Raw genomic sequence first — 17874 nt, 5'->3', positions numbered from 1 at the left:
GATTTAGTAAGTTGGAGTAAAGTATACTATACAGTTCTGTTTGCGTTATACGTTGTGAGTTGAGTGGTCATGGACATTTTATTATGTGTCTTTGAAAAGTCATGGAAAGGTTTTGAAATGTCCATTAAAATGTGTGGGGAAGAATAATGAAAAGAGCTCCTAGTGGAGTGGACATAGTGTGGTTCGACTGCAGTATAAAGTACAAAACATCAGAAGCCCCCTTTAAATTTTGAATTCTTCTGATTCTTTAATGCACATGTGAATGGTTTCTAGTCTTCAACTTGCCTCTGCTCTTCATGACTGACATCTAGAGTTAGAGATCGTAGCTTTCATCTTGATTCAATATGTTGGTCTGTTGATGGACAGAAAAGGGTGATCCTTATATTATTTTGATGTACTTGTTGTGTGATAGGAGTACATTATACAGCTCATAGATATTTGATATGTGAGTCTTATGAAGTAGATGACTTTAGAGATATTTCCTCATAGCGTTTTAATTACTTGTAGTGTTTTTGTATCTAACTGTAATATGAGTACTTAATATGAACCTTTTTTTAAGGCAGTAACTTTAGTTTGTTTCACCAGAGTTGAGGTCCTCCCTTAGGTGTGAGTTCACGTCACAGCTAATTGGGCAGCTGGCAGTCCTCCTTTCCTTTCAGGGCTTCAATCAATAATTTACCTGGCCTGGCTAGATTGATGGCACCTACTCCCTTTTCTCTTCCCCTCGCTCGCTTGCCCGTTCTTTCCACGAAAACTACCGCTGACGAGTGGGTAAAAGAGCTTATTAACGGATGAGAGACAAAGGTGGAGAGGGCGTTATCATTCTATAAGACAGGTGTTATCAGTCTTTGGAACAGCAGCAGGAACAGTGGGACTGCAGTGAAAGTGACTTTAACTGCCTTAAAACGCTGACACACAAAGGACAAGAAACGACTGCGAAAACTTTGTCAGAAGTTTGAATGGGAATACAGACTCTCTACAGAAGGTTGTTCTGTCTATGACGTTCATTTTTTTTTGGGAACTTTTCTTTGTTTGAAGTTCATATTGTCTTTGAAATTGGACACTATGTCCGGAGCCACCAGTGACCAGCTGCACAGATCAACTTTAACCGTCTATTCGGTGAGTTCTTGCCTTGTCCTTTACCTTTTGGTTTCCCGTGGGCTGTAATGTAGTCTTTAAAATGGGAGGAAGAAATATGAGATATAGTTAAACATGGCCTGGCCGGAGTGAATTGTGAGAGTATCTATCAGATTTAAAATTCCTGTGTGTTCAATGATTGCAAAAGTAACTATTGTTTCTTTTGGTGTGTATTTCTCTTTGTGTGTGTTACTGTAGAACCTGATGGAGCACTTCAATCCTGGCCTCCAGAAGCTCGTTGCTTTAGGAAACAGCTACGTCAATGCTTTCCAAGGTGAGTGAGCTTGTGAGTGACTGGTGGGTAGATGTGTGGGTGAGACGTGCGTGCGTGCGTGTGTGTGTGTATGTCGTGCGTGTGTGTGTATGTATGCATGAGACAGACATTTTCTAATAGTCATTTTAATTATTTGACAGTATGTAGTACATCATGTTGTAACCTTTATTTTTTCTTTCTTTGAGTTTTGCATACAGTTTGTGTTAAAAGTAGACACGTTATAGATAACGGTAATCTCGTGGGGAGGGCCAAATGTTTGTGAACAAGCACAACGTTTTCCTAAAGCTCGAAGTCACTGGGATTTAATGGGGCATTGGCTTTTTGGAGTCATGACGTAGGAGTGATACGTTGAGTTTAAACTTATACTGTGTAAAAATAAACGTGTAAAATTAAGTTTTTATGAGAACGTGAAGCAGAATTGAAACCTGCATCCCATTGTATTTGCCTGTCTGGCCTCACTAATCCTTCCTGTCTACGATTCTACTGTGAGCAGCATATATCATTAATGTACCTCTTGTCCTGATAACATTATTGTACCTCTCGTCCTGATAAAGAAAGGAACAGGTAGTCAGTCACGGGGCAACAAGGCAGCGTTGTAAAACTATACCAACTGGCATGTGGCTACTCCTAGACCAAAATCACATATCATATGTCAGCAGCACTGCAAGGCTTGTGTTTCAAATGAATAAAGGCAGAATTGATTGACCCAGTTAAGAGTAGTATAACTGGCTGGGGTGTTACTTCAAGGCCAATATGTTTATAAAGTTAAGTATTTGAAAAAGTTGTAGTTTATTGTGCATTGTGTGTGTGTGTGTGTGTGTGTGTGTGTGTGTGTGTGTGTGTGTGTGTGTGTGGCGCCCTACAGCCTTAGCTGTTTGCAGTGAGGCCTACTTCAGCGCTGTGGCTAAAATGGGTGACCAGGCCCTTCACACACTTTCCTCTCGCTCTCTTGGTAAGTGTGTGTGTGTGTGTGTGTGTGTGTGTGTGTGTGTGTGTGTGTGTGTGTGTGTGTGTGTGCGTGTGTGCGTGTGTTTGTTTGTACGTATTATTGATTACTCAATCTTCCCATAACAGGTTTCACCCATAATTTATTGCATTACAGAAACATAATTCTTCTCTAGAGATGGCTAAGTGCTCTATCAAATTAATGTCAAGCCTAATCATACAGATTGTAAAATACCACATCATCTCATACGCTCTTGTATGTCTGTCTGTCTGTCTGTGTGTGTGTGTGTGTGTGTGTGTGTGTGTGTGTGTGTGTGTGTGTGTGTGTGTGTGTGTGTGTGTGTGTGTGTGTGTATGCAGGCCTAAGTGCATGCATGAGTGCACATTTTCCACCAGCTTCACTTTCACTCTGACCAGGGGGCTGTATGATATCATTGTTAGCATTATGCTAAGGCGTCCCCATTGAGAGTGTGAGGGCTCATTCATCAGTGCTAGCACAGCGTGACTCACGTAGTTCTGCTAGGTTGGCTAACTGAGAAGGTCAGGGAGCCACAGCGTGACCTGGGGCCCTATTAAGTGACAGCCTCTAAATTATAGATGGGGACAGTCTTTCAGCTGCACTCAGTTCATTAGCTCAACCACAATCCATGACAATAATCAACACCAGAAGCACCCATAGTTGGCTAACTTTCCGCCATCTTAACATGATGACTTGATCAGTGTTAAATTGTGTTAAAGTCATATATCAAATTACTGCTCAAGTATTGTGCCTCTCTTTTGTAAATTCACACAAAATAAGTAAAAGCATTAGATCAATGGTAATTAAAAATGTCTAGTCTTTTTCGTTTTAAACAGGCGATGTCCTGATCCAGTTATCGGAAACACAGAGGAGACTGACCGCAGAGATGGAGGGAGTGGTCAGTACATGTCTTCACTCAATACTCATATTATTCAAACCAAAACACAGGATCCCCGTTGTCTCAGAAAAGCCGGCTAAATCTTAGAATTTAAGTGCTTCGGGGCGCCCTAGTAGCTCACCTGTTTGAGTCTGGGATCAGTCCTTACAGCAGCGGCCCGGGTTCAATTCCGACCTGCCACCCTTTTGGTGCATGTCATCCCCCTCTATCTTCCACTTTCCTGTCTTAAGCTGTCCTTTCCAGTAAAGGCAAACAAGCCCAAAAAATAATCTTTTTGCTCATATTATGCTCATTTTCAGGTTCATAATTGTATTTAGAGGTTGTACTAAATCTTGTTATCTACGCATTTGTTGCATCTGGTCTTAATGCGTTAATTAAGAAATGTGTGTAGGATGCTCATAGAATCACTTTTGACTTTACAGAAAGTTTTAGGTTATGAGTTTCTGCTCGCATTTCACTGCTTGTTTAAAATTCATAGTGCCACTTGAACCCTTGCGCTTGATTGCAGTAGCTTTCAGTGATGTGAAAAAATCAAAACATGTCCCTTTGATTAAAAGGTTGGCCTGATGATGGAGCACATTTGCATAGAGATTCAGTCACACAAAATAATCGGTTACACTTTACTTTAAGTTTTCTACATAAGAGTGACATGACACTGTCATGAACGTGTCATAAAACATTATAAACAAGTCATAAACGTTTATGACATAACTCTTTTTTAGTAAGTGTCATTCGGTTTTGTCATGACACGTTATGGTTAGGGTTAGGGTTCATGTATTCATGACTGTGTCATGACAGTGTCATGTGAGTGTCATGTATTCATGACAGAGTCATGTCACTCTTATGTAGAAAACTTCAAGTAAAGTGTTACCAAATAATCTACTGTTTTAACAATGGGACAGTTTCCATAATCACTTGGCTGCATCACAGTGACTTTGTTGTTCTTCCTGCTTCAGTTTCGATGGTTCCAGGTAGAGGTGTTGCAAGCCATGGAGAAGAATGTCAAGTTGGATGAGGAGTACATTGATGTGAGTGGAAAAATAAATGTTTTTATATCTATTCTTCTGAGGACTGGGTTAAGTTGAGGAGAATTTGGAGGAACTTACTGGGCTAGGAGTATGGTTTATGGTAACACTTAGTCAGCTATTCTATTATATGTACATATATATAAATATATATATATATATATATATATATATATATATATATATATATATATATATATATACTGTAGCATTGCAATACTTTGTGTATTCTTCATTTTCTTAATTCATATATATATATATATTATTTTTTAGTTATTGGATGAATAGAAAGATAAAATTGTAAAAGAGAGTCAGTAAGATATTAATCAGTATATTTTTGCAAATAAATGTTTAGTGGACTAAATTAATTGTAGGGTTATGGCTCATTCCTACTTTGTGGCTCAACATATGGAAACTACTGATGTGTACAGTACACTGTGGAGTTCACATTTGTTGCAATTCTTTTAATGATTTGAAACTTACATACATTAATGGTAATACAACTAAAGTAATATTTACACATCCTTCAATAAGAAAAGAGAACTCCTCTGTAATTTACCTATGACTTTTTCTTTTTGGTTTGTCAATCGCAGTCAATCTTTGACTTGTTGCTGTGGACAACTTTGCAACTTGACTCCCATGTATCTGGTCATTTTAGTCATATTTATTGCATTTCCATCTACATAAACCTCAAAGCAGCTTCCCTGCAGATTTGAAAAACTTTCTGAGAATGTCCAATACCAATCTGAGTTTGAATTATTTCGTAAAGTTAGTCACACAATCAGTTAGTCTCAAGAAAACCTTTCATTATTCACATCAGAGCTTCATGAATCAATCTGTTTCCTGTGCTTCAGGGTAGTCGCAGAGTCTATGAGCTGGAGGTGAGGAACCAGGCAGAGGCTTTGGAGAAACAGCTCAGACGAGGAGCCTACAGAGACTCTCTGGTAGTTACACAAACATGCACAAACACTATGCAGGGTCACACGCTCATATACAGTACACAATGTACAGTCATACACATCCACAAACTCAGTCCAGTAGCAATACTTGTGTACCATTGTATATGTGTCATTTCTCATACGTCGATGTGTGCATGCTTCCCTGTGTGTGTGTGTGTGTGTGTGTGTGTGTGTGTGTGTGTTTAGGAGAACAGTGAGTACATGCTGTACCTGAGGCAGAGCCAGCAGGAGATCCAGAAGGAGGAGGAGAGGAGGTATCGCTTCTTAGCAGAGAAACACTGTGGCCTCACTCAGTCACTGCTCTTTCTTATAAACAAGGTACACACACACACACACACACACACACGACACACACACAAGACATTTTTATTCCACCCATGTGATAGCATGTTAATTGCTTGATTATATGAAATTCACGCCTCAGCGTCCACTGGCTCATTAACTGAAGTTCATTTTGTTGCTGCCTGAGATTTAATGAGGTGTTCACCTCTCTTATCTCTTTTCAGACAGGTGCGTCTCTCCAGCAGAAGGCAGATGGATGGAAGGAGAAAGTGAACGACACCAGAGGGTCCAGACCTCGAACTCCCTCTCATTTGGATCAAGACGCACAGGTACCAAGGCGTTACGTGGTTTAGTCAATTGTTTTGATCCAATGTGAACATTATACTCAGTCAATTAGTATTCTAAGCACCAGACAGCCTGTAAAGAAGCTGTACTGGCTTGGGATGCCGCACCAGTGTCTGCATGTAGCCTCAGTGACACGATTATGGAAAACTTCACACCATGTGCTGTGTTGAAACCATAAATGTCATTTGTTATTATCAACCGAAGAGAGAAAATGCCTTTGATTGATACAGGATATCATTAGGCACAACCCTTTACATTGCTGCTTTCCTGCATACGACTTTACATTTTGCAGGTGCACCTAATAAAGTGGCCACTGAGTGTAATAATCTGCAGAAAGTGCTGACTTAGAATGGATACATTTTTAATTAGTGACTGAGGCAAATATTTCTGTTAAAAATGTTTTGTATACATTTAGACAGCAAGCAACTTAAAGGTCCCATGGCATGAAAATTAATTAATTAATTAATTCACTTAATTAATATGAGTTCCCCCAGCCTGCCTATGGTCCCCCAGTGGCTAGAAATGGCGATAGGTGTAAACCGAGCCCTGGGTATCCTGCTCTGCCTTTGAGAAAATGAAAGCTCAGATGGGCCGATCTGGAATCTTGCTCCTTATGACCTCATAAGGAGGACGGTTACCCCCCCTTTTCTTCTTTGCCCGCCCAGAGAATTTGGCCCGCCCATGAGAAAGAGAGAGACATCATGGCTTGAAAACAAGCGAAGCATGGCAGTTGGTCAAGGCCACACCCCCACCCCCCACCTTGCCCCCCCTTCTCTCCTCCTCAGATTTCTATTAAAATTGAGTTTATTTACTTGTGTATGTTGTTTCTGACCAGCTGCGAGGTTCAGTGAGCTCTCTGCTGCAGACAGTAGCCAGAGATGAAGATATGTCCTGGGCCAGGAGGGAGCAGCAGGCACTGGGCAGAGTGCCCTCTAGAGGTGGGCGGAAGACTGTACTTTGTGGAAACTATGATTGTTGTAAATTAATGTGATTACATTCTGACAACCTTTGAAGCCAAGATCAGTGGTATTTGCCTCTGCAGCATTAGACTAATAGACCAATAGATACTGTTCTGTACATTGGCATTGTGGAAAATAATATACAGTAGTAGAGTTCTTGCGTTAATGTCTGAGTAAATAAGTTATCCTTTTATTTTTGCCTATGGATACACATTCATACACCCAAAATAGTCCCTTCTACCTCTTTTCCCACACCTGTCTTTGAGTTTGTTTTTAATGGCATGGTAAGCATGAGGCAGAAAAGCTTTTCCCTGTTTTATGTCTCACTCACTCCCTCTCTCCATCCTATTCCTTTTTTTCGCTCTCCGTTCCACTTGTTCTCCACCCTCTAGCGCCATCTCCCCTCCCCAGCCGCTCTCGCTCCAGCTCAGTGGGGGAATCTCTGGGTCTGGGTGGAGGGAGGTCCATGAGAGCCCTGGTTTCTCACCCCTCCTCATCCAACCCAAAGCTTCTACCATTCAACAGGGGAGAGGCTGTCACCGTGCTGGTTCAGGAGCCACGCAACGGCTGGCTGTATGGACGCACTGACAGCAGCCTGCGGTGGGTAGCTGAGATAGAAGACAATGTGTATGCATGCAGGTGCAGGAGCTATGGATTAGTGTCTTTTAGATGTTTTACATGGGAATTAAATTCTAAAAATATTTGACTATGTATGACTTTCAGCAAACCAGAAGGTATTGCAACTGATAAAGCTCTGGCACAACCGTTGCTACATAGCCCTCTCCCTCCTCCACCATTGACAGTGAAATCACATTGTCACAACAGAGATGAGAAAGCTAATTAAAGCTTTAGTCCGTAACTTTTTGATATTAATAAACGTCAAGCCATTGCCAAATGAGTTGCTACAAAGCTAATTAAGACTATCAGCTCCACACAACCCCGTCTGTATTTCTCAGTATCGCTATGTTCAGAAGATTGTGTCGTCCGGTGACTTTCCCATGCAGAAACTCGAGTGAAGATAATGACCTCTTCTGAAGAGTCCATCATGTTTTTTTAATTCTCCGTGTCCTCCTTAGCTGCTAACAGGAGGGGTGGGGGCGCGATCACGGAAGGCTTGTATCATGTGGACGCGCCGACAATGTTGTTGTCATTACTTAGAATTCCTCATGGGGGCGACAGAAACTACGCACTATAGCTTTAAAACAACACTATGTAACTTTTAGCCCTACAGGTTATCTCATTGGAACTACAACTCGCGCTACCCAATGCGAGTTGTAGTTCCAATGAGACAACATGTAGGGCTAAAAGTTACATAGTGTTGCTTTAATTAATACTTTAAACAGTATTGTCATTTTTTAATTTATCATGAAAACAATATGTCTCGCATTTCTGATTAGTCACGTGTATGGGCAGTATGTGGATGGCCTTATAGGCCGAGTGTTTTGAAAGAAGAAATCTCAGAAAGCTTGCTTTGCAAGAGGTGAGAAATATATCAACAAAGCAATACAGATCAGCAAGTGACTCTTGAGGCAAACTGTGACGCTGTGTGTAAAAAGGGAAACCAGCCATTGTTTTGCCAGAGAAATCTTTCCTCCCTCCACATTGACAGAACCATGATTAACCCTATTTTATCATACTTTTATTGAATCAGTTTTGTCTTTTTTCCTGGTGTTATGGTTTGGGAACTTGTCTCTTAAAAATAGCAACCGTCTGAATCAAATTGTGAAGTGGACCAGTAAGCTGGTGAGAAAGCCACAGCTCAACCCAGAATCCCTGTATTCTAAACAGTTACAAAGGATAGGCCTAGCTGGAATTATTTTGAAAGACCAATCCCACCCTTTACATAGTGAATTTCAGCTCCTACCATCGGGACGCAGGTATAAAGTACCACCCTGTAAAACTAAGCTATACAGCAACAGCTTTGTCCCAGTGGCTGTACGTATATTCAGTAAGTAGTAGCAATACAGGTCCGCTGCCTTATTTATTTTTATTTCTTTATTTGGTCTGCGTCCGCTGGTGACGCCCCTTTGGAAATGAACTGTCAATGAACCTTTCCCAGACCCACTCTCAGTCACAACTGAGAAGGGTCTGGTGTCAACCAGGCTAGTAAATCTATTTATTGATACTTAAACTATGAGATGAAATGTAAATGTTGTTTTGTGTAGGTTTCCATTTGGTAAGAGCACAAACAAGTACTGCAAAACATCGTCGTTCATAGACACTCTACACTTGTACATTCATTTCAAGTCTAAAAAAAACTGTATATTTTGTCTGATGTAGAATGTAGAATGGTTTACAGTATATACTCCTGGTACAAGGACAAGAGGATTTATGGAATTTGTTGTTTCCTCATTTGTATCTATCTTATCTCCTCCAGTCAGGGCTGGTTCCCTGCTGCTTATGTGGCCCCTGTCGAGGATTTCTCCAACACTTTAGCAACAAGGTAGGAATTACTGTCGGTCTGCACACCAAATTCAGCAGAGAATTTTAGATGTTGAAAACAATTCACATCCGTAGTATAGAGGCCAACATTTCTGCTTCTTACAGTGTTAAATGACAAAAGATTTCAGTGTGACAGCTTGACTTTAGATTTAGAGAGACCTGGAAGCGAATTTACAATTCCTAGGATGGCGAAGGAACGCTCCGCCCTACTCAGCCTTACTCTGCCTCTGATTGGCTTACCCTGGTATTCTTATCCTAACCCTAACCAATCTTAATCCTAATGCCTAAACCTAACCCAATCCAACCAACGAAGAAGAAAAAGAAGAAGACATACTTTATTGATTGTTATTTTTTACACATTACACACAGGCCCGAAATACACACACACATGCACAAACAGGACTTATACACATGCATTAAAGGTGCTGTAGGTAGGATTGGGAAGATCCAGGACTTAGCCAGAAATTTTTAACATCAACAACTTCTCAGTCCCCCCCCCTTTCTGCTAAAGCCCAAAACGGTCTCCTAAGCCCCCTCCCCCCCAAAAGAAGGAATGCATGTGCATTAGCAGTGATTATCACGCAGTTAGACACCCGGCCCTGATTGGTGCATCTGAACAGGGAGCTGTGGATTTTTGCAAATCGCACTACAGGCTGGAGGTGGTCCCAGAGGAGCCAGATTTTTTTGTAAATTACCTGTTTCATGTAGTTCTACTTGAACATAGGGTCAGTTTCAGCAAATATGACAGAAAGTTAGTTTTATAAGTCTTACCTACTGCACCTTTAATGAAGAGACATCAGAGCGAGGTGGCTGCCAATGAACAGGAGTACCAAGCAGCTGGAGGGCAAACCCCAAATTGCCCAGTAGGTAAACTGGCACCATTCCAGCTACCAGTCCACACTCCGTACTTGGTCTGTATGGGGACTTGAACTGGTGACCCACTGGTTCCCAAAGCCAAGTCCCCACAGACTAAGCTACTGCCACCACCAAAAACTCTGCTCCAGGTGAGGCTCGAACTCACAACCTCGGCATTGCCCTGCTGTATACTGTCATATAAGTACCGCGCGCTAACCGATTGCGCCACTGGAGCTACAGATACAATGGGTACTAGCCAATCAAAGGCAGAGTAGGGTGGGACATTTCTTCACCGCCTGGAAAAATGCTCCTACTCCCAGATGTTGGCCAGCATACAACCTGCCAAAGTGTCCTTGAGCAAGAGAACGAATGCCTAACATTTGTAGTAGCACTGTTCTGTTGCGGATCTGAAACTTTGGCCCGACTCTGAACACCAATAGAAGATATTTTTGTTGTTTTGTGTCAGTTCACACTAAATACCTACTGTAAAATGCATATTTAGTGGGCTATTCTGTAACAAATTATATATATATATATATATATATATATATGTATGTATGTATGTATGTATGTATGTATGTATGTATGTATGTATCTACTTGTGGAACATACCCCAGGTCAGAAATGGGAAAGGATGCTTTATTTTTATTATCTTTCACCAACATATTCCAGGTCACTGTCCTGTTATGAATCACTAAATGCTCCTATATATGCGCCTTTGACCCCTCAGTGGTGGTTCTCTAAGAAGCCACAGTATGAACAATCTGCTGGACCCCACTGACACCTACACTGACCAACCAGAGAGCAAGAGCTATGGAGATGTCCCACCACCAGCCACGCCCAACCGCAGAGCCTCTGTAGACGGCCGGCCAATCTCTCCTCTCCCTGAGAAGAAACTGGAGTCAAGCCAGACAAGGAACTACAGCGAACAGCCACCTCCACCTCCTCCCCCACCGCCGCCACCTCCCCTGAGTCAGAATCTTAGAAGGGGCTCTGCAGATTTTCGACCAATCTCTCCCCTCCCTGACAGGAAGTGTGAATCAGCATCTGATGTCCAGGTACCAGAGAGAGTTACATTCTGAAATAGATAAAGTCTCAAAGGATCTTCTGTTCCATATAGAGTAATACTGGTACACTTATGCTACTTCACTTGTTTTGTTCAATCACATTGGCAATCCTTTCTTTTCTTAGACATTATCACCCCACAGGCAACCTGAAAACCCACTGTTTCCCAGGTAAATGTCAGTGTATTTGTGCTGATAGAAAAAAAGTTTGTGTTCTGTGGTTGACTGTCTGAATTCCAGTATCTTTTTTTTAGACTTATTTCATCAAGGATGATCTATTTGCTAGTCAGTATTGTATATTGGCATTTGTCTGAAATGATGCAAATTCATTCCATTCAAGTATGCATAATCATAAAAGTTGAAGAGTGGTGGATTTGTGCCAGCTGCAGTTGTCTGGGTTTCAATGGACACTTAAAGTATCCCTTTATGTGTCATTTTAGAAGTGTCTCTGGTATGTAAATGATCAAATGCTTGCTCACTATCCACAGTTATAACGTTCCATTTTCTGCCTGGGGTCTGGTGTTAGTTACTTTCCCAACCTGGAGTGTGTGCATGTGTGTGTACGTGGTTTTGTTTGTGTTGGCAGAAGGCAGTTGAGTGTGTAAGGTATTGTGTAACATTGTACCTCATCCTCTCGTTTCAGAGGCACAAACCCATTCGCCACTGTAAAGCTTCGCCCCACGAAGACCAATGACAGATCTTCTCCTCAGATCCACTGATCCGTCATCGCTCATGCAGGCAGGGTTTGTAACCGAGGCTGCCAGATCAGGTTGTGGAGGCAGGGTATATATTTTTGTTTCAGGACGATGTAATGACATCTCTGAAATGTGAAGGCTTTGAGCTACAGGAGCAGAGGAAGGTTTGGTACAGTGTTGAGGTTTTTCTTTTACCAAAAGAAAAGGTGATACTGTAGTACATCTAAGTAGTTTAATATCACAAACATACACTTTTGAAGTAGTTGTTTTAGCAACTCCTTGTACAGTATTTGGATTTTTATATAGATGGTCTGTTTGCCTGTTATAGTAAAAATATAAGTATAAGTAATTAGACATTTTTGGAAATATGCTGACTCGCTTTCTCCCTACCATTACCTGTTTGCTAAATATGAAGCTACAGCCAGCAGCTGGTTAGCTTAACATAAAGTCTGGAAACTGGGGCTTCCTGCCTTTTTTTTTTGCTCTGGAAAGAGCCAGGCTAGCTGTTTTTCCCTGTTTCCAGGCCTTTATGCTAAGCTACGCCACCTGGCTGCTGGCTCCAGCAACATAGTTAGCGTACAGACATGCGTGGTGTTGATCTTCTCATCTGAATCTATCAAGCAAAGCGAATAACGGTATTTCCCAAAATCTCAAAGTATTTCTTTAAGGTGTTAACAACTAAAGGATTTTTTATGTTTTCGCTTAAGCTGTCTTGTGTCTTGCTCTTATGCTATGCTATTTTTTTTTTTAAAGCTATAGTGTGTAGTTTCTGTCTCCCCCATGAGAAATTCTAAGTAATGACAACAACACTGTCGGCGCATCCACATGATATAATTTTAATTTTCTTCACTGTCCTGTGATTGATGTTTTGCAATGTTCAGTACGTTATGTTTTGAGTTTAAATGTTTGTGTCCTCTGTGAGTAACAATAAGTAAAGAGACATTTATTACTCAAGTATTTTTTTTATTATCATTTCTTACTTAGATATTTTCTCTCTTCACAACTCTCTTACTGTATATATCATTTTATTTACTACATCATCTGATCAGAGGCAGGGAGTGTGGAGGAGGAGGTGGTGGAGGAGAGGAGGTGAAGGAAGGTGAAGGAAGGTGGATGAGGAAGAGGAGTAGGAGGAAAGTGCACTGATATGTGAACATCTAGAAGTAAAACCCATCAGACAAAATGCACAATCTGAAATACACAGAGGAAGGAAATTAAGATTTAAGAAGTCTCTAACATCTACACCATCTACAGCACTAGTACCATCTGTTTTGAGACCAAAAACTACCTTCATGAAATCATCAAGAATGATTCAGAAACCCATACAGCTTGTGCGATTAAATATTTATATAAAAATGAAAAATCAAAAATGACACTGGTGCCCATTATGCCTGTATGTTTCTCCTCATGGTAACTCCCTGTTGGCCTGCTCCTGTAGTGTTTTGTAGAGAGAGCAGGCCTGGTCTGACTCCATGTGTGGGGTCCCGAGGAAGGTGAGAGGAGTAGTGGTAGTTACAAAATATGAATGCAGGGACGAAGAGGAGGAGGAGGAGGAGGAGGAGGAAGAAAGGGGGGTGTTCAGCTATCCCCTACTCATGCACCATGATTTCAAACTCTGAAAAAAGAAAAAAAGAAAATATTTGTGTGAGGCAGTGATGAGGCAAACTCTACTGACCTACAGCGTTAAGGATAAGGCTGGCAATATTCTATATGTCCATGTTGTCAACAAATCCAATGAGAATACCAACAATGAATGGATCCTACTAACACATATTTTCTGTGTAACCAAAGCCTGATTTATAATTTTCCTCTGTGCCATAATGCTTCATTATTGTCCAAAAACTATTAAAAACCCATCAATGAGTCACACCAGGTGACACGTTATTATGGATCCCACGTACCTTCTAGGCAAGTCCCGCCCTACGAAGCAGGCCGATTGGTTGAGGATAGACATTGACCTCGAGTGGTTAAGGTTAGGATAGCCGATTGGTTAGGGGATAGGACCTGAACAAATCGGGATACGTTACATAGCCTAAGCATGGACTCCTGGCCAGTAGTAGCGTGTGAATGCTATTGAAGGGCGGGTCTTGCCTAGACGTTGCGTGGGTTCCATAATAACGCTTGGGTGACATGTTCCCTCATTACCATGAACACACAGACTGTAGTTTATCCCAATCCCACATTCCTGCTGCCATAAATACTTGTGAAAGAACCATATGTTTATTAATCCACATTTTAAAAATAAATAAATAAAAAGGACACTGTTTACACCCATTTCAGTAGTGTTTGTTAAAAACTACAGAGCCGGGCACCTGGTTAGCTCACCTGGTAGAGTGGGTACCTATATATGGAAGTTTACACCTTGATGCATTGGCTGTGGGTTCAACTCCAGCCTGCAGCCTTCTGGCATTTGCTGCATGTCATTCCCCCTCCCCCTCTCCCTCTCACCTTTCAAGTCAAAGCTGTCCTATATAAAAAATGCCCCTAAAATATAATCTTTAAAAAAAAAATAAAAAACTACAGAGTTTAGGAAATTATTTAACATTTATTTAAAAAAAAAAAAAAGATTTATATGTTATGTACGAACAAATGGGCTTGGGGCTGGAAAGTCGGGAAGTATTAAGAGACGGACTAATGCATTTTCAGTTTTGGTCTTTTCAGGGAATTTGCTAACAATATGACAACTACAGAATAATGTCATCATTGAAAACTATAATTAGTTCATATGATATATGTAAGGTACAGTACAGGCCAAAAGTTTGGACACACTTTCTCATTCAATGCGTTTCCTTTTATTTTTTTATGACTATTTACATTGTAGATTCTCACTGAAGGCATCAAAACTATGAATGAACACATATGGAATTATGTACTTAAAAAAAGTGTGAAATAACTGAAAACATGTCTTGCTTCATGCTTTTTTATTAATAAGGGAAATAATTCCACTAATTAACCCTGACAAAGCACACCTGTGAAGTGAAAACCATTTCAGGTGACTACCCCATGAAGCTCATTGAGAGAACACCAAGGGTTTGCAGAGTTATCAAAAAAAACAAAGGGTGGCTACTTTGAAGAATCTAAAATATAAGACATGTTTTCAGTTATTTCACACTTTTTTGTTAAGTACATAATTCCATATGTGTTCATTCATAGTTTTGATGCCTTCAGTGAGAATCTACAATGTAAATAGTCATGAAAATAAAGAAACACATTGAATGAGAAGGTGTGTCCAAACTTTTGGCCTGTGCTGTATATCTTAAACACTTAACCTCCTGTCAACACCTAAACTACACCAGATGAACTAACATTGCTAACATGTTTTCTTTCAGACCACTTCAATTACAACTTGCTGAAAGAATATTATGGAATTTCTGCCTGAAAATAAAGTGCCTACCACGGCCTTAACTCTTTAGATTGCATATTGGCAGCTACCAGGTGCTGTTTTGCCACGGAGGTGAACAAGTAGCAACATCCTCTTTGCTACAGGGATTAAAGAAATGTTGGTATATTTTTGTTAAAAAAAAAATGCACACAAAGCAGCAGTTACAGTAACTCACCTTCAGCCTACATGCTAACCTGTACACTCCCCACCTTCGACCTTCTCGACCTTCTACTCTTATTTTTCAATAGCAACCTGTTTATTCTTTGCAATGTTCCTCTGTTCTCTCACCGTCAATGCCAATCTTGCCGTCTCCATCTTTGTCTGCGGCTTTGAGGAATGCTGTTGTCTCAGAGTCAGTTAGATCTCGGCCTTCCTTGGAAAAGCCCTTCAGTACGAACCTGAGAAAAGTACAGGGTGTTACAGGGTGGCAGCGTGCAGGACATAGACATTATATTGGTCAGGCCTATGCTCCTTTTTGTGTTTGTTGTGTCTGTTTGACTTCCGTACTTGAGCTCCTCCTCCTCTATGAAGCCGCTACCGTCCACATCCAGAACCTGGAAGACCTTCTTGACATTTTCAGCTGACATGGCCTTCATTCCCACCATTTCAAAGAACTTTTTAGGGTCGAATGTTTCTCCTTCAAAAGGCAAGACAGAAGGTACAGACTGAACCATCAAACAGCTCTTCAACTGCTTCTTCCTTAACATAAGCCAGTTTGAAATGTTCTGCACACTTACAGAGCAGAATAAGCTTAATTTACTTTTCTACACACTGGTTTAAAAAAGATAAAAATGTGTGTGGATTTGCTGCCTCAGTATCCAAAGCAAGCTTCGGCTTTGGCAAACTTTGTAAGCCTATTCCTGCTGAGCATATACCATATGGAATCCACAACTGTTACAGACCTGCAAAGGCTTCAAGAGCTTTCTTGATCTCCTCGGCTTTCAACAGATCTGTCATCGACATTTTGTCAGCTGGAGAGAGGGACAGAGAGCACATAAAAGGTGTGAAATAAAAAATAAAATAAAAAACATTTCAAAGAGTTGAGTGCAGGCAACAGCCATAAGCGCGCCAAACTGTGGCGTGCTTACTGAGCATGTCAAATGTCTCATGAGATATCCAGTTTCAAATTCCATCGTGGTCACTGAATAATGCAAAGTTGTGACTCCTGAGTACACGGGTATAAATGGATATATAACACCTAGCTTAAACTGTCATTAGGTGGATGTTTGTTTATGAGTTTATTCTATACTGTTTATTTCCCGATTGATCCAGATAACCAGGTAACATGTTATATGTATATTCCATGTCAATTATGCAGTGTATTATAGATTATTGGCACAAGATGTCAAGACATTTAACACTCACTGGTGCTTTTTGCCTCCAACGGTGCCTTCCAGGCAGCTAACCCTAATCATAACCATTGCCGCGCTGCTTGGAACGTGACGTTGGGGGCAAAAAAACACCAAAGACCACATTTAACCCCTAAACTTTTTCAGTGAAAATGTTCAGTGTTCATAGTGGAAGACTGGGCTATGTATGTAGTATGCAGGTAAACCTGGATGTTGCTTAAAAAGAGTGTAAAGGATGTGCTTAGTTTCCCGGAGGGTTAAAAAAAAGAAAGAAAGAAATAACCTGCAGTACCCTGTAGATGCCAATAGGTGTCAGACCTGAGCTGAAGGCTCTTGGGTTTCTTGTTTATCTGTTGAGAGCACTGACATCAAGTGTTGAGTTGTCAAGAGAAATGTTTGATGAATGTGTTTGTGCATCTGAACTCCCTTGTGTGTGTGTGTGTGTGTGTGTGTGTGTGTGTGTGTGTGTGTGTGTGTGTGTGTGTGTGTGTGTGTGTGTGTGTGTGTGTGTTTTGTTGGTCCCTCTGCACATTGCTGTGTCTGGACCCAGACAAAATAGTTAACCCTCCCTGTCCAAAGGACAGCGTGGCTAACGAAAACATATTAACGAGTAACAAGATAACATAGTCATCCTCTTCCTTTCTGTCCGATCTACTTCTTCTCAACTTTCTCTCAACCCGTTATGTGTCAAAATCCTTGGCAGCAAAATCCAATTAGCGATAATCCATTTGTGAGATGTCTTTAGCAAAACGGTTTGTCCAATCCATGAGAGAGTGTTTTATAAATAGAAAGAGCATGAAGTCGCCAGCTAGAGATGCCTCAGGTTGTTTTGGTTTGTTTAAGACAGAAAGGTCGTTTAGATGCATTATTTCATCTTTTATCTGTATACCACAAAAGTTGCTGTTACAGGTTGTTCTGGATCTTGACGTCAGTGTTGTCAACATAGTAGTACAAACTCGCAGACATCATGACAAATGCATCTCAGTCACTCCCCGCCATTCATGTGTTAGACAGCATTCTCAATGACGTTTTGATGGCATTGTATTTCTTTTTCTTGGATTACATTGCGTTCAAAATCATAGGGAGGAGGTCAGGGTGGATGGATGGGTTAAACTAACTTGGACTTTTACTCAGGAGTCCACTGTTTGTGTCCTGCGGGGAAACGAATGCGAGTTAACTTACTTGACTCTGACTTAACTTAGGTCACTTACAGTACATTACTCGACTAACTTACGTCACGTATG

General features: G+C 40.9%; 2 protein-coding genes and 1 non-coding gene across 6 annotated transcripts in view; 1 reads left to right on the top strand and 2 right to left on the bottom strand.

Moving 5' to 3' along the window:
* The first annotated feature begins 1148 nt into the window (after window positions 1-1148).
* baiap2l2b (BAR/IMD domain containing adaptor protein 2 like 2b) lies at window positions 1149-12839 on the top strand. Of its 2 annotated transcripts, XM_039805664.1 has the most exons (13): window positions 1149-1411; window positions 2277-2363; window positions 3212-3273; window positions 4230-4301; window positions 5153-5242; window positions 5444-5575; window positions 5764-5868; window positions 6720-6822; window positions 7236-7443; window positions 9221-9286; window positions 10871-11198; window positions 11332-11375; window positions 11848-12838. In XM_039805664.1, the coding sequence occupies exons 1-13, from the start codon at window positions 1342-1344 to the stop codon at window positions 11921-11923; spliced, it is 1443 nt and encodes a 480-aa protein (XP_039661598.1). In that variant the 5' UTR covers window positions 1149-1341; the 3' UTR covers window positions 11924-12838. The 2 variants fall into 2 exon arrangements, with proteins under 2 accessions (XP_039661598.1, XP_039661605.1); XM_039805671.1 differs by lacking the exon at window positions 11332-11375 and having other exon boundaries at window positions 11848-12839.
* Window positions 10282-10375, bottom strand: trnai-uau. Its single transcript has 2 exons — window positions 10338-10375; window positions 10282-10317 (listed from the first exon to the last, which is right to left on the bottom strand). It is a non-coding gene; the product is annotated as a tRNA-Ile (tRNA).
* A 6-nt stretch (window positions 12840-12845) lies between the features above and the next one.
* pvalb7 (parvalbumin 7) overlaps window positions 12846-17874 on the bottom strand; it is a 38291-nt gene continuing 33262 nt past the window's right edge. For 2 of the 3 annotated variants that reach the window (XM_039805704.1, XM_039805712.1), the window contains exons 2-5: window positions 16184-16252; window positions 15789-15918; window positions 15570-15679; window positions 13489-13514 (exon numbers count right to left, since the gene is read on the bottom strand). In XM_039805704.1, coding sequence (XP_039661638.1) covers window positions 13489-13514; window positions 15570-15679; window positions 15789-15918; window positions 16184-16244 — 327 coding nt within the window. In that variant the 5' untranslated portion in view covers window positions 16245-16252. Of the gene's footprint in view, window positions 13515-15569; window positions 15680-15788; window positions 15919-16183; window positions 16253-17874 lie in introns of all 3 variants that reach the window. The other variant, XM_039805696.1, reaches the window with a different exon arrangement.

This window comes from Perca fluviatilis, chromosome 1 (genome assembly GCF_010015445.1).
Source record: "Perca fluviatilis chromosome 1, GENO_Pfluv_1.0, whole genome shotgun sequence".
Classification (NCBI taxonomy): domain Eukaryota; kingdom Metazoa; phylum Chordata; class Actinopteri; order Perciformes; family Percidae; genus Perca; species Perca fluviatilis.
The sequence above is the reverse complement of the archived record's forward strand: the minus strand, read 5'-3'. Positions and strand labels throughout refer to the sequence as shown.

What these genes read in the sequence shown, in the direction of transcription:
- baiap2l2b (XM_039805664.1), top strand. Translation starts at nt 1,342, where the DNA reads ATGGAGCACTTCAATCCTGGCCTCCAGAAGCTCGTTGCTTTAGGAAAC. An exon ending in TGGATGAGGAGTACATTGAT is followed by an intron (nt 4,302 to 5,152) that starts GTGAGTGGAAAA and finishes CCTGTGCTTCAG; the next exon opens with GGTAGTCGCAGAGTCTATGA. An exon ending in AATCAGCATCTGATGTCCAG is followed by an intron (nt 11,199 to 11,331) that starts GTACCAGAGAGA and finishes TTCTTTTCTTAG; the next exon opens with ACATTATCACCCCACAGGCA.